At 42.2% G+C, this 22,995-nt stretch overlaps 1 protein-coding gene across 3 annotated transcripts in view; it reads right to left on the bottom strand.

The window, feature by feature from the left end:
* Positions 1-2,189: 2,189 nt before the first annotated feature.
* The window catches only part of TSPAN9 (tetraspanin 9), a 104,181-nt gene continuing 83,375 nt past the window's right edge, over positions 2,190-22,995 (bottom strand). For 2 of the 3 annotated variants that reach the window (XM_060279033.2, XM_060279032.2), the window contains 6 exons: positions 18,915-19,106; positions 17,210-17,284; positions 15,832-15,933; positions 14,134-14,271; positions 11,429-11,512; positions 7,699-9,108 (listed from right to left, as the gene is read on the bottom strand). In XM_060279033.2, coding sequence (XP_060135016.1) covers positions 9,037-9,108; positions 11,429-11,512; positions 14,134-14,271; positions 15,832-15,933; positions 17,210-17,284; positions 18,915-19,106 — 663 coding nt within the window. In that variant the 3' untranslated portion in view covers positions 7,699-9,036. Of the gene's footprint in view, positions 9,109-11,428; positions 11,513-14,133; positions 14,272-15,831; positions 15,934-17,209; positions 17,285-18,914; positions 19,107-22,995 lie in introns of all 3 variants that reach the window. The other variant, XM_035113603.3, reaches the window with a different exon arrangement.

Below are 22,995 nucleotides of genomic sequence, written 5' to 3' on the forward strand. Positions count from 1 at the left end.
AGTTCTGCTCTGTCCTCAAAAGACCTCTTTGGCAAGCAGTGCAGCAGAAGCGCGCAGGCTCCCGTTGGGTGAGGGCGCAGAGGAGACCGCCAGCTCCATTGAAAGGCAGCTTAGGGAACAGTGTCAAAAGCTCCCTTCCTCCATTCCCGAGCAGAGACGACCATTAGGCACCGCAAACGGATTTGAGGGTACTATATAATGAAAGGGCAACCAATCGATCACTGTTCTATATGGATTGATCGGTTTGGCTTTTCTGCCTCAAGCACATATTGAGCCTCAGCTCTCCAGGAGTGTAAGCAGAAAGGGGAAGGGTATTGAAGGTACATTACCCCACCTCCTCCAACTACACCCATTTAGCAGTACATCTAAGCATGTGCAGAGTATCTTTCCATTATCACTGGGCAACTGCAGCTTCTCTGCACAGTCAGAACTGGGGAGTTGGGCTTCCTTGCAAGGCAAGATTGCACAGATGGCTTCCATGCAGATCCACCCCCCCCCCAATGAAAGCATACTGAGGACCCCACACACACACATCTTTGGTGGTATTCCCATAGCAAATCGCTGTAACTCGCAACAGTTTTACTTTACCCCCAATGGCACACTTTTCCATTGCCTTTCGAATCAGATGGGTGGCAACTAAGTAGTAACTGCTGAGGGGCATATAGTCCAACCCTTTGCAATGCAGGAATCTCAGCTAAGTTCAATACCACACTATGGGAATGCAAAGAGATAAATCACAAACTAAACAACTTTGGATGTAGTTTACAAAAAAATCATTAACAACAATGTGCAGCATTTCAACACCTGTTACATGAAATCTTCATACATTACATACCCAACTCCTTCAACCACTCCTCATCAGGCTTTGCTTCTAGACTCTCCTCTGCTGCACACAATCCAGCTTGTCAACATCCTTTTTAAATTGTGGCGCCCAAAACTGGACTCAGTATTCCAGGTGTGGTCTGACCAAGGCAGAATAGAGTGGAACTATTACTTCCCTTGATCTGGACACTAGACTTCTGTTGATTCTGCCTAGAATAGCATTTTAATATTTAATACCGGTAGTTTTTTTTAATGTTTGATGTTTTATTATGTATTTATACGTGCTGGAAGCTGCCCAGCCATGCTGAGCAGGGTATTATTTATTTATTTATTTATTTATTTATTTCTCTCTCTCTTTCTTTTCTTTCCTTCCTTCCTTCCTTCCTTCTTACACTGAATACTTAGATATTCCGAAAGGTTGCAAGGGCCCTTATGGTCGTGCATTTTAAAGTTTGAAAAGATTTGTTTTTCAAACAATCCATTTTGAAAATTGTTTGTTTGCTTCTCAGCTGGAATACTGGGATTCCAACAGCTTTTGAGGCCCTCCAAAGTCCCATCTTCTCATAGGTTTCATGATGCCCATTTGACTGCTTCAATAACCAGAACTGGCATTTTTACAGGTGCCACATAATACCCACACTATCTGTAATGACTAGATCTTTTTATGTGGCAGCACCAATACTTTGGAACTCCCTGCCTATTGATGTCAGGCAGGCACCTTCCCTGTATTCTTTTCAGTGCCTGCTAAATACACTGCTATTTAGACAAGCCTATTCATGTGTTTAGGAAGTTTGTATGAGTTCTGATTTGTTTTAGTCTATTCTATTGTCTGAACTTTCTGTATGGTTTTTAAACTATGGTTGTAACTTTTTCATATTTTTTAAAAAAATCTTGTTGTAAACTGTTTTGGGTTTTTTTGTGCAGTCAAGTGGCATATACACTTTATGAAATAGATAAATAAATGCCAACCTCCCAGGCTGTCCATATTTGTCATTGTGTCCCTCAAGTGTACTCAAAAGAATTCTCAGTAGAATTAGACACATTCATATGCAGTAGCTTTTAGTAGCTCTGTTCCTTCACCATAAGAATACGATACATGTATCAGAAAGGCAAAAATGCCCACATAGTGGTGCCCAGCCCTTTTTGGTATGTGTGGCCCAAGTTAGACCAGCCACAGGTCAAGTCCCTATGCCAGATACATAACCGCTTCCTGATGCAGGCCGGCATCCACACATAGGCCACAGCCAGAGCCACAAACTTTTTGCAGTAGCTGAGGAGTGTCACAAATTTATATATGTATAAAAGGCAAAGGAAAATGCATATAAAACTCTGAACATGGTTATTAAAAAATGAACAAAACAAGAAGCTTTGCTTCAACCTTTAATATAAATGCATATCAACAGTTGTATATGCTTAAAATGTTTTTGCTCAATATGAAATTTTATTTAAAACATGCTAAAAGTGTGTCATTAAATAATCAAAGCAACATTTGTTTTCTTTTTGAGGAAATGCATACCCACCCCCCAGATGCACACCCACCCACCAAAAACGTAGTTTTAAAATAAAGTCAGCCAGCATCCCTTTTGCCAAACAGTTACAGGGCAATTAGTATTCATTAAGAGTATAATCCAATGATTTTCCTCAAAATAAGTAGTTTTCTTGACTTATGAACAGTATTGCTTTTGTGTTGTCTATGCAGCAATCTGCCCTGCCCTACAGTTCCATCCACTCCCATGCTAAGTGGAGCTGTTTTCCTTTTGTCCCATCCCCACCCCATTGGCATCCAAGCAGAAATATATTACCTGCAATGGGGGGGACTCACATACACCTCCCACAGGCCAACTGAGTCATCTTGTTCCTCCCCCGGGGCATGAGCACAGGGGATTCTGGTGAGCCCAAGGCTCCAGAATGCCCAGCACCAGCCTTGAACCATGGTGCTATCTACGGCTATCCATGGTTTGTTTCATTCTCGGCAGCATGGTCTGGATAATGCTTAAAAGACTACAGGAAATATCTATGTGCTTGCTACGCATTCATAAAATGTAAGTGAGCGCTCTACAAAAATAAGGTTTAAAAGAAGGCAAAATGGCCGGCTACCTGATCCTAGGCCTTCTTGTTAGTGAGGAGGTAAGGCAGTATCTGGGCTATACCACTGTGCATTCCTGGGCAAATGCTCCTCCGTGCAGTTTTTTCCTGCATGGAAAACATTAGCATGTCAGGGAGGCAGCTGGTCTAGAACCCCTTTCCCTGGCACCTAATTTCTATATATGGTGTGAACCATATGCTGCCTGAAATGGAACAGCTCTGATACAGCTTTAGCCACCTCAGTGAAAATTAGCAGGGTGTCCTAGTGCACTGTCGGAGACCAAGACATAATCCAGGGATTGCAATCAGATAATCTGATTATCCATTAGGGACAGGGTACAGTACAGAGGTGCTTCACAATTTAGATATACAGAGACAGGTGTTTAAGTATAGATATATGTTGTTAACACGTTTACATATTTGCTGGAAGAAACCTGAGGGTACCAATGCACAACATGTGGAACTGCTGTTGGTTATCAGTGAATTAGGCTTTTTCTGCCATATAGTTAACGTTTTTGTCTTTTTAAAAAATGGAAACCCAGGGGGTGGGGAACAATAACCAGAGGTTAACATTCAACAGATACCACTGTGCAACTTTGAAAGGATTTTCAATTCATATCGCTGCTTGCTTTTCTGTGATGAAGAGGTATCGGTAGCAAGAGCTGGTTCAAGGATAACAGTTGTGTCAATTAATTCCTCTAACATTCTAGAGAAAGGTGTTCACAAATTCATGAGTATGAATGCCATATTAGGGGGATAAATGAAGACGAACTTAAAGCACATGAAGACAGAATTAGCTAGAATGAAGAACATGGAACTTTCTGCCCAACCCAGTAAAACTAAGTTCTCCCTTCTGCCCCAGCAACATCTCTTTACTTATTTTCTTACATTTATATCCCCTTACTTCCATCATAGAACAAGTGAGCCATGTACAGTTTAGTAATGAAACATATCACACTGTGATCACATTGCACATTCCACCCCATACAGGCAGTGCCAGTGGTTTGAAATGGGAGAAGGAAAATGCATTATAGCAGAACATTATAACATTATAACAGAGCTGAATCTCTCAGGTGATCAGAATTATGTCGGGAGGGAAGAGTGGTACCTCCCTCCATGGCCCCTTCTCAGAGACCCTCATTGTGCAGCTATCTAAATCACATGGAGGGCCGAGGTGTGGAGAGCAGACTCCCCACTTCAGACCTTTGTATCATACATGGAGTGTGATGGAACAGCAAGCACAGTTGTGCTCTACATCTCCATGACTTATGTTGTGAATGAGAAAGAAGGGGGGGGCTTGCCCTTTTTAGCAGAAGCTTCATGTTCCTTGGCAGATCTAGTTCTATCTTGGATACTGGAAGAGAGTTGTAAGATGACATCGGTTTAATCTTACACTACAAAGCATTTGTCTTAGACTTGAAGCATTTGCCCTGTGTACAAGTGCCAATTTAGTCCCCCCCCCCAGCCAATGGCAACATGTAATTGAGCCACTGGTAAGTGACATACTGATATATATCTGTGAAGTCAAGCCTCCCCAAATGGCACGGGGGAGTGATGTACTCATTTGGGCTGCAGAGATACAAGCTGGATTTTTCACCTCTTGTTATTATTATTATTCTAATGCCTGTTTAATTGACATAAGAATTTGTGATTTGGGAGAGAATGGGAATACTGTAGTTAAACTTAACTGGATGAGGGAAAATCTATGGTAAAAATGAGAAAGAGGTAGAGATGTGGCGTAATATTTAATAATGGAAACAATTTTTAAAAGTACTCATTCATTCACACACACACAAACAAACAAACAAACAAACAAACACAAACACAACTTTGGGCACCTGTCCATTCGTATCAAATCAGACATACCATAACTCTCAATACACATGGTCCCATTTTCCCCAATTTAAAAGTAAGCCATCTTCTTGCAACCTCATCTGAATATTTCAGATCTTAAAAGGTACGAATGAAAAAATATTTCCCAATATGGCTAGTAGGAGATAATCAGCAGGGCATCACTGCAAGGACTTACACCTTTATCTGAGATCCAGTAAGTCCTTACAGTATATAAATGCACTATAAATGCCTACCATTCTGAGGCTGCTGTACACAAAGCACAACTGTACACGTTAAGAGCCTCAATACAGGGGCAGAGACAGCAGAAATGAGAAAGCAAAAAAGGAGGGGGGGGAGCAGCAAGTGTGGACAGCACAGATGCCAAAAGCACTCACTGTGTAAGTCTGTGCCAAACTTTTAGAGTTTCAAGAGTGGGGACCTTTTTGATTCCATGGGTCAGCTCATTATCAGGCTTGGCTGCTCGAGGAAAATTCGACAGATTGGGCAGCCAACCTTTTCAATCACATGATGTTAACATGACATTTCATGATTGACAGGCAGGTTGTCTCACTCACTTGTCAAAATCCCTTGCATGGTGTTCCCAAGCACCTGACAGTGTTTTGGAATGTGTGGATCATACGAGTTTCTCAAAGCCTGCACTTAAGAGCTTTTCCTTGGCTGTGCACAAGGAGCACTGGATGGGGTTTTTAATGTTGCTCAGTTTTGCTGTGCACACCTATTCTTTTAAATGTAGGCTTCCTTCTGTTATATCCCCCCACATGGAGAGCAGAAATTAGCACTTTGCCAGCCCTGTGGTTGGTGCTCACCAGAGAAGTACCAACCCAACCATAGAGCTTGGGAAGGCCTTTATTTCTTCCTTCCCCTGGAAGGTACCTGTAACCAAACGGAGGATAATTTAACCCCCCACTCATCAGCTGATGAGGAAGGGTTACACCCTGCTGCATTATGTCCTGCCAGACTTGAACCCTGCCCTCCCGCCCATCAGTTGACATCACAAGTGATGCCAGGCGATTGACAGGAGTGTGCACTTTGGAGGAAATAGCATTGTTGGGCCAATACTAGCCTGGAGGTTCCCCAACCTGGATTGCAGTAACCAAGCCAGAAAGGAAGCAAGTATGCAATACTCCATACATACCCCATGATATGAGTGGTGATTGCTTTCATGGTGAGTGTTCTTGCACCCTATAGCTGTACCCTCTGACTTCTGGACTGGGTGAGTATAAGAGAATGTCAGTTCTGGCGAATGTCAGAAATAAGGGAGCTACACAGCTACTTTGGGGCCAATAAGCACAGTTGAAAGGACAACACCTAACTGAAGCAACACTATAAGCAAGTCGACCAAAATGGTTCAGCTTTCATTTCCATTCACATCTTCTTTTTATGGAGCAGCAAAATAAACAGAAATCCCTTTGTGAAACTGAGCTCAAAGAGAGGGCGTTATTGCAAGAAACGGCAACAGACAGAGGTGTATGTTCAAGGACATGCAGGAATGTTGACAAAAAAGTGTGCAGTGTGAGATGCAGTTCTGAACAACCGTTGAAAATGGAAGGCAGGGCAGCAGTCTTGTGTGCAAAGATCCAGACACATTTGAAATAAACAAAAGCTAACCCTGGTAAAAAAATATTGAGCAAAACACCAAATTCATCCTCTTCCAGTCATTTCTATTTGGATCTGCCACACACTTTACTTGCTTCTCACCCCCTTCATCTCTTTTGTTGACATTCAAAGTTTGGAATAATTGCAAATATTATGAAACTGTTTCCCAGAAAAACTAACAATTATGATCCTTGAAGGGCAAGATGGTGCCATCCTTATTTCAAGCTTTACAAAACTCATGGAATTAGAATGAACAGCCCAGCTTGGGACTTTAAATTTGTGCACCAGTGATTCTCATGCAGATCACTTTAGGACCCACTTATACAATTAAGTGGCAAATAATTTCCCTGACTCTGGGCCGCAGGTAGGGAATTGTGTACCAAGACAAAGGCTTCATTTCTGATATTCTATTTTATTTGTGTATGAATGATTGGGTTTGGTTCTTTTAGAAGAGGGGAGTATTTGAGCATGCCATCTCCTCCCCATCTGCAGCCTAAATGGCACAGTCCTGGAAAATCTTTATCACTCGATTAGCTTGATAAGGCAGGCATTTTGTAAAGGGCCATCCCACAGATTATTTTTTAACATGGAGGTCCATTTCTAAGTTGTAAGATGTGAAGCAAAAACCCCTGTGTGAATGTGTCAGAACTACGGGAGGAACTGTTATTAATAGGAAAAACGTAAGAGGGCTTTTAAATAGCAGGGGTAATGTAAATTTTAATTTTCCACAATTCACCACTCTTTTAGAAGGGGGGGGGCGGAGGAGAATGTAGGGGGGGAGCTTCTCCAGGACTTGCCAAGGATCTCATCTGTGTGATGGGCATGAGGATTTCAAGTTAGTTTATGACAGTTCTGCATTGAAGGAATTGGAGAATGAGAAAAATAGTAAAGTAGAGCTTAGATATTTCTTTCATTTCTTTTGATCAGTTTCTACTTCACAACAGCAGTTCAAATGGTTAATACTGATTTGCAAGATGCCTACATTTCTAATTAAAAGGTTGCATATCAGCTGACTGTTAAAGCTCAATATATTTTACCAGTTGAACCGATGCAATGCAGTTCACTGTCTGGAAACATATAAATTGGGTAAAATGGACCAAAACACTGTTTGCATTTTTGAATTCTGCCTGGGAATGTAATGATGAGCTTGCCAAATTTACTACTACACTGACAAGGTGCATTAGGATTCAGAACAACGCATAGGTTCGGTTTTTATGCTTAAGATTTTTCAGGCCTTGCTGAAGGTTTTGTCAAAAAATAACCTAGGCTGGACCTCAGCGCTTACCTGTCAACTCACAGGACTCCAGGGCTTAGAAGGATGGAGAGGGCTGACAATCTGCATAAAAATGTACTGGTTTAATAATGATACACAATTCCCCAAACTCTGATAGCGGAAGCACCATTTTTCTGGAAAAAGTTCATTCTTAAACCACAAAAGCCTGGATGTGTTAGAATTCACTCCCTTCAGAGGAGCCCCTTCAGCATCTCTCTTAAGCAGCAGGTAATTTCTGCTGTGTCTCTGTGGCTGGGATTGAGTGAGCAAATAATCCAGCCACATGGCCTGCAACAACTGTGGCCCATATGGTGTCTGAATGAAAGGAGGAAAAGCAAAACCAGGGAATCATTCAGAAGTATAGAGGGCTGCCTCTGGTTAGGTAACTGGAGCTCATAGGAATCTTTACATATTGTGGTATAGTAGCAGTTACCTTCGCACAAAGTTTGGGAGTTGCTCTTTTAAGGTCCGATGTTTCTTGTTATGGAGAATCATAGGTCCTATTTCCTTTCTGTCTCACGGATGAAACCCCTGGTGTGGTATTTTTAAATGCATACTAACAGAATTATCCAAAGTATTGGCCTGAAGGGATCACAGCCACTCTCTCACAAACGTGCTTTGCTTCATTCTCACATTAGATGTACGTTTAAAAAATTCTTAGGCATGTATCTTAAAAAGTGACCCAGGCCCCATCATGACATCAGGGCTGAGCTGAGAGTAACACAATGACTGTGAGTCATTTAGCTCCAGCTGCACCTTTCTTTCTGGTTATAAATTGCAAACACTAAAAATGGCATCCATCAAAGACTGCACAGTAGAACTCTGGGGAAAAAAGCATAAGAAAAAGGAGAGAAACGGTAAAAATGTATAAACCAGGGTACTAAATTCTAGTATACACAGTAAGATAATAATAAGATATTCCCCTTCAAAAACAAAAAAACCCTACACCCCAAGCAGCTCAAATTCACAGGATCTCCATTTGCGTGGCTTTTTCAAGTCTCCCAGTATTATGTTCGGCAAAAGCTGCTTGTGACCCATGAGATCGAAACGATTTTTTCCCTAAAAGTTAAACACACACCAGTCGGGTTATCCTCAATGGTCTAATACAGAGAGCAGTGTAAAGGTTGTTCCTTAAATAATGTTAGAGAGCAGTATAAACAGTGCAGAAAGTAGTGCAGAAAGCTGATTTGCTCTCAGTAAATTTCCTTTCTTCTTTGGCAAAAATGGTAAATGAACAGAAACAAAAAGGAAGTCCAGTAATACATTGTGCTTAGACATGTGATGGATGGTAGGAGGGAGGTCCCAAGCAGATATAGCTTGATTTTCTTTGTCAGAGTTGTTTCTCTTCCTCCTGCACCCGCAGTGCCAAGAGAGAAGTGCTGATGCAGTTAACAATGTAGTGTTTCTTAGGCATCGTATTTTTTACCAGTCCTGTGAATCTGCTGGAAGAGAGTCATGGAAAAAGCCATGCCAAGAATCTGAAAGAGAACAGAGAGAATGATTGAAGAACTAGAATTTCAATGGCACTTTTTAATGGTTCGACTAGCACACCACACATATCTCAGCAATCTTTACAATAATCCCATAAGGCTATTGTAAGACTATCAGGACGGGTTGGCTGTACAGAGGAGAAGTGTCTGAGGCAAGTGAAATTCAAAGCAAACTGAAAGCAATTTTAGACCATTTTCTCAAACTGAAAAACTTCAAAGAAAGCTCAAAGTGTTTTTGATAAAATTCCCCAGAATATTTCCCCACTTCACACATCTGAAGAGAGCTCCGTTCCTCACGTGCCTCCTGTGCAGCTTTAGAAATAGAGGACTGTAAGCACACGGGGTTCTTCTGCATAATCGGGACATCTTGCGCAAGGAAGATTTCCAGCCACAAAGAAAACACATAGGATGCTTCCCCAGTAATGTTTAACATGCAACTGGTAGATGAGTTAGATTTTGGGGGCTGGGGTTGGCCAGCAGGGACAGTCTTGCTCCTCACAAACGCATTCTAGGTATACATGGATTATACCCCTCTAATATGTTTGCAGTGTGGTGAAAAGTCCTGCTCATTCTGGTTGTTCTTTTCTGCACCTCTTTCAGCTCTATTATATCATTTTTTTGAGAAATGGTGACCAAAGCAATCCAAATGTGGTTGCCCTATATATATTTATTTTATTGACACCTATATTGATGATCCTTTTCCTAATGGAATTTGCCCTTTTCACAGCTGCCATATATGATTTCCAAAATAAATAAATTAAATAATTGGGCTGGTGTTTGCATTTAGCTATCTCCTGATCAATATCAGTACAGATAGCATGTATGTGATGTTAAGATTTTCCCCTCCAGTTATCTGCTGTTTTAATAGGCAATTTCAATATCTCTTTGTTGAGTTCTTCCCTTTATGTTTTGCTATGCGGTGTGTAATGTGGAACTACAGTGAAAGAGGACCCTGCTGTAGGAATGCTCCATTTCTCTTACTCCTTCACTAGGCATGACTGCAGTAGCATAGGGGCAGGGCAGAAGAATAATACTGTACTGCTGTATGTTATCTGCTGTACCGAAGTGAATATTGCATTGCCTGCTACCTTGATCCTGATGTCAGAGGGTGGGTGTGATTCAGCAATGTTTTATTACTCAGGGAGTCCTGGGTTCAAATCCCTGCTCACTGAGTGCCCTTAGGTCAGTCACTATATTGGAATTTAGGCTTTCTCATAGGGTTGTTGTAAGGCAAAGAGAGCACATTGCAGAAAGCTAGGATCTATATATATATATAAATGCAGGCATTGCGCACGCGGATTAAACAGCCTTTCTCCGTAACTGCTGAACCGTAATGTAACAAATTTGGCCACAACGTTCCATGCCCATCAGGGAGGGATCTGGCATAATTTCCCCCCACACCTTTCACACCTAAAATAATGATTAAACACAAAAAATGGCACCCAAATTAGACATCACCACCAGAACCTCTGAAGACTCCAGCAGCTGCGCCGCCAGATGACATCACAAAATTCCACAGCAACCAACTGAAAACAGTCCTTTTGCAGCAACAAGGCCCAGCTTTTTCAGTAGGCCGCAGCATTGCCAAGCAGGGGAAAACAAACAGAATAGGGCCTTTCACAGGGGGCACAGGGATGAGGCACAACAAAGGGAGGGGGGAACACATAGCCATGGGGGGCAGGGAGGACCCTGAGTCAGCCAAAGCAGTGGGGGATGGGTTGGGACAGGGAAAAATGAGTAGGCCGACCACCAAAACGGCCATTCCACCTCCAAAGCCCAAGCCCAAAGCCTCTCTCGGCAGCTGCATTAATAAACGCCTGGCAGCATTAGACAGTCGTTAATCATTTTCCCTAACATGCACTTGGGGGCATGGCAAGGGGTTTTTGCTTTTTAATTTAGTGGGCATTGTGTCACATGCAAGGCTATGGCGGCCATTTTAAGTAAGGGCAGTCGTGCCCCTTTTAACCTAGGCTTAATACTATGAAGGATTGCCAGCCTCTGCGTCTTTAAAAAAAACAAAAACCATGCACCTTTTCTCACCAGTTTAAGTCCTCAAACCAACACTACATCCCACATTCAAAACACCTACTCCAAAATTAGAAAATCCAAATAACCAAAACAAACAAACAAACAAACCACAAAACACACAACAACGCCCAAATCATACAATACCCACTAAAATAAATGACAACCCCCCAAATAAAATTAAACAATAGTAACTTCTGCTTCTCTGTTGTCACATTTATTGCATTATTCCATGGACCATAGCAAAAATGAGGCCCAAAGAAGCATCCTATGAGCCACCTACCTGCATTATGAGGATACACATCCCAACTGTCCCGAGTATATGCTTATTATCATCAAACCACATCTTGACTTTTTCATAGCAGCCCTGAAAGGGGAAGTGAAAAAGGATTTGAAAATATATAAATAAAAACCATCATTTTGATAGAAGCATCCCAAAATGATGGGAAGTTCAAGTTGTATCGACAACAAAACCTGAAAGCGTCATACATATTCTTTGTCCTGCTCCATCGTGATGAAGCCTGTTTTGGCTTCTCATATTAAATATGAATATATTTAAACACATTCATGTTGACCAAATGGGTATTGTTCATTAAAAAAAAAAGAGCAAGTTAAAGATAACACCAGTGTTCGTTTTATATGTTGAAAAAGCAGATTGTAAGGCCATGGCAGAATGCCTCAAAATGTTTTTATTCAGAAGGAAACTTTGGCTGGCTTGTGCCAAAAAATGGGTGCCTCCTTTCTACATTGCTACTTGCTGTCAGTTTGGAATGTTAGAAAAGAATATGATAATATTATTTTTGTGGGACTGTCCCCATGACCATGTTATCCTCAGAATATCTCTGTGAGATGTTGACAGGTCACCCACTGAGCTCTGGTCTCTCAATTCCATGTCTGATACGCTGAACTTTATATTAGTCTGACAAGGCATAATGGCAAGAATAATCAGTATAAATGGGGCCCTGTGATCTAATGGATGGACAGAGGCAGAGATTTTTCATCCCTCTCTTTCAGTTTTCTTTTCACTCCTCTCCTTCTCCCTTATTTCTCCACATGCCCACACATCCACACACTTGTCGGGAGCCACATGCACTCATGCTTCTTTCTGCCATATATGCTCTGTCAGCTTATGTTGACATGAACCACATACACAGCATTTGGAAATCATAGTTGCACACATGAACAGGCACAGCAAACAGGCACATTTGCAAACACAGCCATTGCACACCATTGCTTTTCAAGCAGACTCTTACTAGCATCTATGAATCTTGCAGGGAGGGGAGGCGGAAAGTCAAAGGCAGAAAAAATAATTTCCTTTGACTCAACTTAGCTGTCCCTTATAGCTCTTCAGACCCTGGCTGTGGCAGCAGGTGCACACCAAAACGTTGTGAGAGCAGCAAAACAGCTGCCCCAGGGGAGCTCAAGCTTTTCTGTTACTCGTAAGGAGGTACAAGTTAAGCAGCAGCCTATTTCACTTGCGCTTTGAGCAGCCTCTGCTATCTCCACGGCTACCATGTCCTGCTTCTCTTACCCCAAGGGACATACCTGCCCCCCCAATCTTACACCAGGTAAAAAAGAAGAAGAAGGGAAACACCATGACAACCTGTTTTGGCTCAAGAGCCAAATGCTTCAAATGAAATATCTCAGGGATAAAGTAGGAGTGTTACTGGACATTTTCCTCTCACTGAGAAACTATAAGCTCAGTCAGTGACGTACATTTGATCTGTTGGCTAAATAGAAGAATCTCATTGGAAACTAGGCAAGAGGACAAGAAGGCAGACTTAAGCCATTTTGTTGCTTGCAGAGAATATGCCTGAATTTGCAGCTCTGTATAAAGCAGGCATCCCCAAACTGCGGCCCTCCAGATGTTTTGGCCTACAACTCCCATGATGCCTAGCTAACAGGACCAGTGGTTGGGGAAGATGGGAATTGTAGTCCAAAACATTTGGAGAGCCGAAGTTTGGGGATGCCTGGTATAAAGGGTATTTTTTCAGTGAGTTTTTTCAGGGCACAATTCATTTTTTATTCCCACTGTACACCCTGCAATTCTTTGTTTTCCTATGTTTCTGAAGACTTTTAAACACAAGTATTGGTATACTTGGCAGTACTGTATACAGAAACTAGAGGCAGCACCATTCTCTGCCACTGACGGGGCTCCCGGAGGTGTGAGGGAGAATATGGGGCTGCGAAGCGTCTCCTCCATCTGCTCTGCTAGATGATGATCAGCTGCATCAGGCTTCTCCCTCAGCTGCCATCATCATCACCAGCCATTCCACCCTGCTATAAGAGAGGCTACAATAGACCACTGCTCAATGACGAGCAACTTTTGGCCCTTCCTCTTAATTTATATGGAGCCTCCCCCCAAATTCCATCCCGTTTTGACTGGTCATTTTACGAAAGCCATAACTAAGAGACGGTGCTCAATTTTGCCTCCCTCCCTTCTCCTTGTGAGTCACGTCTTTTAGGTTGCAAGCCTGAGAGCAAGACTTATTTGGAAGCCACTCTGGGAAAAATGTTTCAAGTACTCAAATAAATAAAAGAGACCAAGAAATAGGCACCGATCCGATAATACAAAAGCAGAAGGGTTAACTGACAACAAAATATGCAGAAAAATCAATTTCAATTTATCTGATTTGTTTAACCAATGCAGTTGGGAATATATTTGACTTGCATTATTACTTTTAGGGTGTGTTTTTTTATTACTATTTTTGTATTACATCCCAGAGGGGCCTCAGAGGATGGAGCCCTTGGAGGTCACAGACACTGCTTACTTTCTGCAAGATTTTTGCATTGCTTACCTTCAGGACGTGTAATGGGTCACAGTGGTGACTGAACAATGGTTGTAAAATATGTCTCTTAAATTGAAATATCTCTGTACTTAACACCTGGCACTTGAATGGTGTTCATGGAAGGAGATCTTTTCCACAAGGAAAGAAATTAAGTTAAACTAAAGAAAAAATTCAGATTACTAATGCAAGCTAAAATTACCGTTTTCCACACTAAATTCATATTAGTGGAATTCCGGCCACAGTCTTCAGAATTCTCTATGCAACATCTGTCAGGGACAGTGTTTTCACCCAGTACAAGGTACCAGTCTTTGTAATCAGTAACCCCACAGCAATGCATCTAGAGAGAAAAGGACAAGATGAGACATAATGCAGCCTGGAACTGAAAGAACATTTTAGGATTTTTGAAAAGGCTATGTTAGCTTGGGCACTAGAGCAAGTGTAAGTCTGAGTGACAACTGCAAAGAATTAGCCTCTTGAAAACACCACTACTGTATATTTTAAGATAAATAGGGATAATTTTAAAAACTTGAAAAGAGAGGAATCTATCACATAAGTGACTTTCTTATCTGAGCATGAGCCAATAGAAAAGTTGGATGATACCCAGTTAACTCGGTATCAATCTCTTCAATTATGCACATTTGCAAGGTATTTGGAACACAAGGGCCTTGGTTCTCTTATGTTATTTAACAAATCAAAATATGACATAAATGGAGCTGCATCTTCAGTTTATAGCATTCTTTTAGAACAATATGCAGGCGATGCAGGAGGTCTCTGGACAGTATCGGAAAAAAGACTTAGGGGTCATAACTGAATATCATAAATGACAATCAGTTTGGCACAACCCATCCCTACAAAACAATCTCTGCTCATCTGCAGGAGGCTTCTCCCAAAATTATATTTTGCTGGCACTGGAATCCATCACATCTAGCAAAAATAAACACTAGCATCTCTCCCCTGTGCTGGAAAGGCTGTGGAGAGATTGGCTCATATTTTCATCCATGATGGACTTGCATGTTGGTACACTCGTTTTGGGAAAATGTGTTTCACATTAATTCCAAAATTACCTTCCCACCCTATTTGGCTCCCTCCTTGTTATGCCGATGGTTAGACTCAAATTTAAACAGTAAAGTTATATGCAGAGATTTCATATTTTTTTTTCCTGACAGCAGCAGCCTGATTAACAATAGTCCAATATTGGAAACAACCCATAGAAAGCCCATTTGAAATCTGTTTAAATACTATTTGGAATGGCTCTATCAGAATGCCTTACTCGCCACTTCACTTTGGGTCAGACTTATCTTCCTTTCTTTTCCTTTATAAATGGGACAGAATATACTTTTATTCCACCCTCAACACAAGAATCTCTGTGGGGAGGATACTTGAATTGATAATACATAAATAAACGTATGGCTTGTATACTATGTACTGCATATGAAACTGCTTAAGACTGTAAAAACTGGTCAGGTCGTTGCAGTTACATGTTGTTCTTGTATTATATGAAAAACAATATAATTTTTTTATATAAAAAACGTTTTCTGCTTTTGGGATGTTTGATAATGTTATAAACAATGTGAGTCAATGCACAAACTAACACATAGCAATTCATTATAAATTGTGACTTATCTGCATCTTAGAAAGACTGACACCTCTGAGTACATTTATATCTTACCTTCTTTTGCAGCATGGAACTCAAAGCAGCATACATGGAAAGTCCCCAGGTCTCCCGGCTTAAATTAACCAGACCCAAAATTGCTTAACTTCAGCAAGGCAATCAAATCATGTACCCTCAGACAATAGGATTGTCCCATGAGATGCAGATGAACCCATTATTAACAGGGCAGCGCACGGGGGGGGGGGGTGTCATTTGGGGGAAGAAAAAAAAAGCTCATGTCATTACCTCTGCCTGAATGATATTCCAAGCATTCTTCAGCCCAACATTATTGTCCGTGTTGTACAGCTTGAGCCCTTCTTTCAAATCCTGCTTCGCATTTTCATTAACCTATTTTGTATACACAAACATCAACAAGGTCATTACATAAATAGTGCAACCTTTTGGTATGATCTGATTAGGAATGTATATGTGTGGGAAAGAACACTCTCTTCCTATCATACCAGAGTCTTACAAGCTGAGACTGAAAGCCATTTGCAGAATTAAAATACCTACCACATGCTGACAATTCCAGATTAAAAGACACGTTAAAATATTCTCCAAGGTATGTGAAGAGTAGGCTGAATGGAAAGCACATCTGGTCAAGGGGTGTGGGTTTTTTTTTGGGGGGGTGTTGTTGCCACATAAATTTAACACTATATGCATAGATGTCCTACTCAAGATAACAAATATGTCAGTATATATTTCAGTAAAAGGAAATTTTGTCTTTTTCCAACAGACATGTGTCTGGGACCAGTGCAATTATTATATTGTTGGACTGCTTGCCAATCAGGATTCTGGACACAATTCAAAGTGCTGGTGTTGACCTATAAAGCCTTAAATAGCTCAGGTCCACAATAGCTCAAGGTCCGCCTCTCCCCCATATGAACCGGCCCAGACCCTGAGATCATCACCTGAGGTTCTTCTTTGTGTGCCTCCTCCACAAGAGGTCCAGGGGGTGGCAACACGAAAATGGGGCCTTCCCTGCAGTGGCTCCCCATTTGTGGAATGTTCTCCCCAAGGAGATCTGCTGGCACCTTCACTATATATCTTTAGGCATCATGCGAAAACCTTCCTTTATAACTATCTGTGGCCTTTTAGAAGTGGGCAAGATGTTCTTAATGTATTGCTTTATCCTCTTGGTTTTAATGTATATATGGGTTGTTGTTGTTGCTGCTGCTGTTTGTTTGTTTGTTTGTTTTGGCTGTGTCACTTTGGGTTGCCCTGGACAAGATAAAGCAACAAAGAAGAAGAAGAAGAAGAAGAAGAAGAAGAAGAAGAAGAAGAAGAAGAAGAAGAAGAAGAAGAAGAAGAAGAAGAAGAAGAAGAAGAAGAAGAAGAAGAAGTTGCCTAGTGTAGTTTCCATTTCCTTTGTGCTTCTCAAAGCACTGTGGCTTCCGCAGGAGCCAAGCAGTTGGGGGAATGCTAAGGGTGCCAGCCAGACTTCTAAATTTCCCTTTTGGCTGGTTCTTGCGGCAGCTCTCTAATGTTCTGATTGTCACCTTTCTGCAGGACCTTCTTTGATATGTCTATTTTAATGCCAGTTATTGGGGGAGGGGGCTCAGGGAGGAATACTCATAAGAAAGTAGCTCAGCTTCCGAGATAACAGAGCTCTGTGAATGCCTACCTTGTCCATATAAACGAAGAACAAAATGAGTAGTATCAGCTCAGCCAGGAGAATGATCAGCAAAACAATAAAAAACTGGGAAAGCAAAAGACAAAAAGAATGTTACAATCACTTGAAGCTTTAATATACCTTATGTAAATGGCAGTGTGGGAAATAGCAACATACTTATTAACATAATTAAATATTGCAATGAAAGTAACATTGAAATGTATTTGTTGTAAATTCATGTCTTGTATCACCATTTTCTTATGTTCTTTGAAATTCTTAAGTGGAAATTCTTAAGGTTATTCTCAGACCACCTTGTGAACATTTTTGTTTTAATTTTATCAGGAAAGTGTGTATTGCACAAAAAACAAAAACCTTGTGTATTGTGAATGTACTGTACATTTGCTTGCATTGATGCATGAACCATTCCAAAGTTCATTCACCTTTTCTACAGGGCATGATCATGACTTAGTGCAAACATGCAGGTTCCTGGAGAGACGATTGGCCATTTTACACCTCCTCCTCCTGCCGCCGCCATGCTGCTGAGCTAAGCCATGGTTTACTTGACAGTTGTGTCTAGACTAGGCCTGGGTGATATACTGATATATCGCCCAGGACCAGTATGAGGAGTAGACCGCGACGTTGGGCTCACTCAGCGGTATATCGCTAGGGAAACTGCCACCGCTCCGGAGTCGCTCTGCTAGCACCGTCCGCTGGAGGGTGTGTCAAGAGTTCCTTCCTCCAGCAGGTGCTATACCACTGAATGAACCTGACATCGCGGTCTGCTCCTCATACATGTCGCGGTCCGGTCGGCGGGCGGTTTAAGCCCTGGCTGAGGACGTCAGGACCAGAGGCAAGATGGTGGTGTAGAAGCAGGAACAGGTGCAGGGTTGAGGGTCCAGCAGCAGGCAGTCGCAGGGTCAAGGAGCAAGGCAGAGGTGAAGGTCTGGGAGTCAAGGAGCAAGGCGTTGGCAAGGCAAGGGTCCAAGGGTCGAGGATCAAGGCGTTGGCAAGGCAAGGGCCCAAGGAGCGAGAGGCCAGAGGCAACCAGGCAGGAATAGCGTTGCTGTGGCAAAGAGCTGAAGGGAAATGCTGAGCTTTTATCCTTCCCAGCTCCTGCCACCAGGTGCAGTGAGATATCAAGTGGTCTCACCTGAGTGCTCACTCCTTGCCTCTCCAGCACAAGCTGAGGCCTCACCTGAGTGGCCACTCCCTACTTCTCCAGCACAAGCTGAGGCAGGCCCCAGTCCTGCAAAGCACTACAGGCCCCAGAGCCTGACTCCTTCCCATACTCCTGACAATACAACGCAGAGGAAGAAATAAGTTGTATCGGGGAGGTGTTGATACAGCTTGTTCCTCCCTCTGCATCTTTAAACTGCTCGACTGAGGAGTGTGCAGCTGCCTTTGCCTCAGCTGAGCAGTTTAAGGAGCCCCGATGTTCCTGCCGTCCGCACGTGAGTGGAAAGAGCCCTGGGGCTGCCTCAGCTGGGGAGGGGAAACAAGCTGCATTGTTCCAGCCCATGAGTGCCTGGGTGAAACTGCCTCAGCTCCCGAGGTGAGAGCTGGGGCAGTTTCACCTGGTGCCTCGCGGGCAGAGGCCAATGCATCTTGTTTTTTCAACATCGCATTGTATTGCCAAACCTCGATGTTGAAAAGCTGGTCTCGCCCACCAGCCCTAGTCCAGACCCAGACTCGTGGTTTATCTTGCTTGCTAACTTACGCTTAGGAGGAGGCACTTGTTTTCCTTGATAGCACCCAAACAGCCTAGGAAGCCGGTCACCATGATGATAGTACCAATGGCAATGACCAGGTTTGCTGCCGACAGTGAAGGGAAGCTGGGAGAAAAGGTGGCAAAGTTTCCTTGTGACACTGACAGCCATATTCCCACACCCAAGAGACCGCAGCCACATAACTGAAAAGACAAAAACAAAAGACGCAATTTTTAAAAAGCCAACCCAAAACGCTATATGTTGAATCTCCTGGACAGCAGCTGCAATTAAAGCTGTTTAGATGTGGGTCTGTCTTTGATTTTAGGGGTTTTTATTTAAGAACTTACTGATCTACTGACCACCTTTTCAGGTTTTCTCCTGTAAGTTCTATTAAGGATAAGGATTCTGAACACATGAAAACAACTTTTTTCAAAGAACCCCCTCCCCCATTCTTTTCCATCAGACTAAAAAAAAGGAGGCATATTATTGAACACCAAACACAGACCATCATCTAACACTAATTTATAGAGTAATAGGGATAAATTGTCAGCAAGATGAGTGGGGGAAATCGAGTCCTGCCTTGACAAAGAAGAAGGAAACGGATGGGAAACTGCAAAGTTTTGAAGAATAGAATTTGGGGTACCCAATGAAATTGATTGAAGGAGGTTCAGGACAGCCAAAGAAATTACTTCTGCACACAGCACAGAATAAACTTGAGCTCTATAAAGCCCCATCTTTCTGGGAAGGTCCAGCAGACTGAGCAACTTGTCCCATTCTCTCTCTCTTTCTCTCTCTCTCTCTCCCTGTGCCTCGTGTCTCTTCTTCAGTCTGACATGAGACCTTCAGCCCATCCATGGTCATGCTTCCTGCCTCTTGACCTCTGTTCCTGTTGCCGGGTATATAGTACCTTGTTAGAGCAGTTCTGTTGCCACCAGCCTTGCTGGACTGCGCTGTGTCCAAATGCTTGGCATTCCTGCCTCACTTTGTTCAGCTCCCGTTGAATCCGGTATAACCTATCCTTGAATCCCCACAGTTAGAATGATTCTATCACCCCCCGAGAATCTGTCTGATAGCCCACCTGCCCTGGTTGTTAAATGAGAAGGTCAGGCATTTGTTCAGGCTCAAAGCAAAAGTCCCAAACTTCAGAGGGTTCGAAAACACCTCTCCATGTGCAAATTGTACTGTGATATTCCATTACAAATGACATTAATCTGCTTAAAGGACCATCTGTGGATGGGGGAAAAACACTATTTTTAATCCCACAGCACAGGAGGCCATCAATATGAATATGTAGTGTGTGTTTAGTATTTACTAATAATCTAAAGAGTAGAATTAGAATATTGGCCTAGTCGTACCAGGGCACCCGACCTCCTCGAGACTGCCCTGCTCATACTTCGGGTTAAATATGCTTCAGGTTGAGTACTCCGCGGACTTGTCTGGAACAGATTAATCCACTTTCCATTACTTTCAATGGGAAAGTTCGCTTCAGGTTAAGTACGCTTCAGTTTAAGTACTCCACGGACCCGTCTGGAACGGATTACTCCACTTTCCATTACTTTCAATGGGAAAGTTTGCTTCAGGTTAAGTACGCTTCAGTTTAAGCACTCCACGGACCCGTCTGGAACGGATCACTCCACTTTCCATTACTTTCAATGGGAAAGTTCGCTTCAGGTTAAGTACGCTTCAGGTTAAGTACTCCGCGGACTGTCTGGAACGGATTAATCCACTTTCCATTACTTTCAATGGGAAAGTTCACTTCAGGTTAAGTACGCTTCAGGTTAAGTACTCCGCGGACCGTCTGGAACGGATTAATTCACTTTCCATTACTTTCAATGGGAAAGTTCGCTTCAGGTTAAATACGCTTCAGGTTAAGTACAGACTTCCGGAACCAATTGTGTACTCAAACCGAGGTACCACTGTATATACAACCTGCACCTACGATGGAGGAGCTCACAACATTTACAGCCCAGAAGGTCTTGCTTCTCCCACAGTCACATACTTGGACTACAGCAGAAGCAAGCATGGCTCTCACCACTCTGGCATATGTCTTCCTCACTACCGGCCCACCCACCTGCGCTTCCTTTGTCAGTCTAAGGAAAATACTCAGGTGGTATCCATGGCCCTTGCTTGGCTAATTCAACAATGGAATTCTACATTAGATTTTAACCCTTGCTGGAACCAGGACTCCAAGAATTTCAAGAGACTCGGGCATCATGCCGACTAACCCCTCAAACTCAAAACAATATTTTGAGAAATTGTTGAAGCTTGACAAAGCCTTGTCTTGCTGGGAAGTGCTGGGAAGTGCTACTGCTGGCACCTGTCATTGTAATTCCCCAACAATGACAGGTTTATATGGCCAGTTAGAAAACCTAGAGTGAATCTAAAACAACACAAGTCTCATGAAGGACGCAAAATTCTTAATTTACCACTACAAAATTGCATGCATAACAGATAAAGGTAATTCAGAAACTAAAAATATTGAACACCCCGACTGTAAAATTCCTCTACATTCCATTCTTTAGAGCACAAAGAGGAAAATACAACCCTTTCTTTTAAAAAGTTTCAAAATGTTATACTTAATACAATACTGTCCACATGGGACAATGATCACAGTAGGATTTCACCCTCAATCTCACAATTTGCTCCAGTTTTTAGAGATCCAGACTCCAGTCCCCATGAACAAGCTGGAAGTTCTGATTTATTGAATAAAACATATTGTTACCTAGACTTCAAAAAATAATCTGATGGATTTTGAAATAAATTGTGGCCAGGCACAAAGTTCTTTTAAATATATATATTGTATATTGGTATACATGAACACTACAACTGTAACACATTATAAATGAAGATGAAAAAAAGATCTCAGAGGAAAATTTCTCACAAGGCTTGGCCTTTCCTTTTCAGACCTATAAATTAATTTACTGTGACCTCATGATTGAGAGAGAACTGTATAAAAATGACAATACAATACCATTTAATACCTCTGAAATTACCTATAAAGCTGAGAATAGTCATTGCGGGCACTATGCCAAAAACAGAGTACGGTACTGCAGACTTCCTCATGTAGTGGACATGTCACAGAGCTCAAGCATTTTTTAAAATGATTACCAGCGCATGATCCTTCTTTACCATTGTCAATGTGCCTATGGATCTGATGAACAAAACATCTTCATAACAAAACATGATGTAGTATTAAATACACTAGAGCAGGGGTCAGCAACCTTTTTCAGCCGTGGGCCGGTCCACCGTCCCTCAGACCATGTGGGGGCCAGATTATATTTTGAAAAAAAATATGAATGAATTCCTATGCCCCACAAATAACCCAGAGATGCAGTTTAAATAAAAGGACACATTCTTGTTGTTGTTTAGTCGTTTAGTCATGTCCGACTTCCAAACATTGATATAAAATCAAACCACCTCTTAAAAACTTAAGTAATATTCTGTCTTACGGCACCTAGTGCCATAGCTCAAGGAAGATTTCAAAAGGTTACAGAATGATCTGTTCAACCTCATCCTCTTATCCAGTTTGAGAGATTCACATGGCAAGCATGCTTTTTCAAAACCAGGATGCCAAAATGGGCAGTGCTTGAGAGGTGCTAAAGCTAGCAGGCTTGACCCACAAACACAGCAGAACATCAGCCTGCACTTATTTCACTGGGAGAGAGAGAGAGAGAGAGAGAGAGCATGCATTCTTTAATGTTCTCCACATGCATGTATATTGTTACAATAAAATGAGGGAGCAATTTCATTTTGCCGGGTTTAAAATTAGAAACTTGCCAAGTTGCTCTGAAACTCCTGGCAGGTGGATGAAATATTTCTGGATGGTGTCTGTAATGCTTGGCGTTGTAGCTAGGGAACAGCTGACTTTCACTGCAATGACATTATTAATACTGCCCCTCTTGCCAAATGTCTGTCTCAGCTGAGCCTCTGCAATATCCCTTCATTAAGCAGTCCATGCAGGCCTCTTCAAACTGCTCATACAGTAAAGTTATCTATCTAGTTTCTGTACACCCACCAAGAAGAAGGTCAGCATGAGTCCAGCCAAGCTCACATCTGATTGTAAGGAACTGCTATATATGGGCCAAAGGTAGC

The sequence above is a fragment of the Zootoca vivipara genome, chromosome Z1, assembly GCF_965207765.1.
Source record: "Zootoca vivipara chromosome Z1, rZooViv2.hap1.1, whole genome shotgun sequence".
In the NCBI taxonomy this organism is placed as follows: Eukaryota; Metazoa; Chordata; class Lepidosauria; order Squamata; family Lacertidae; genus Zootoca; species Zootoca vivipara.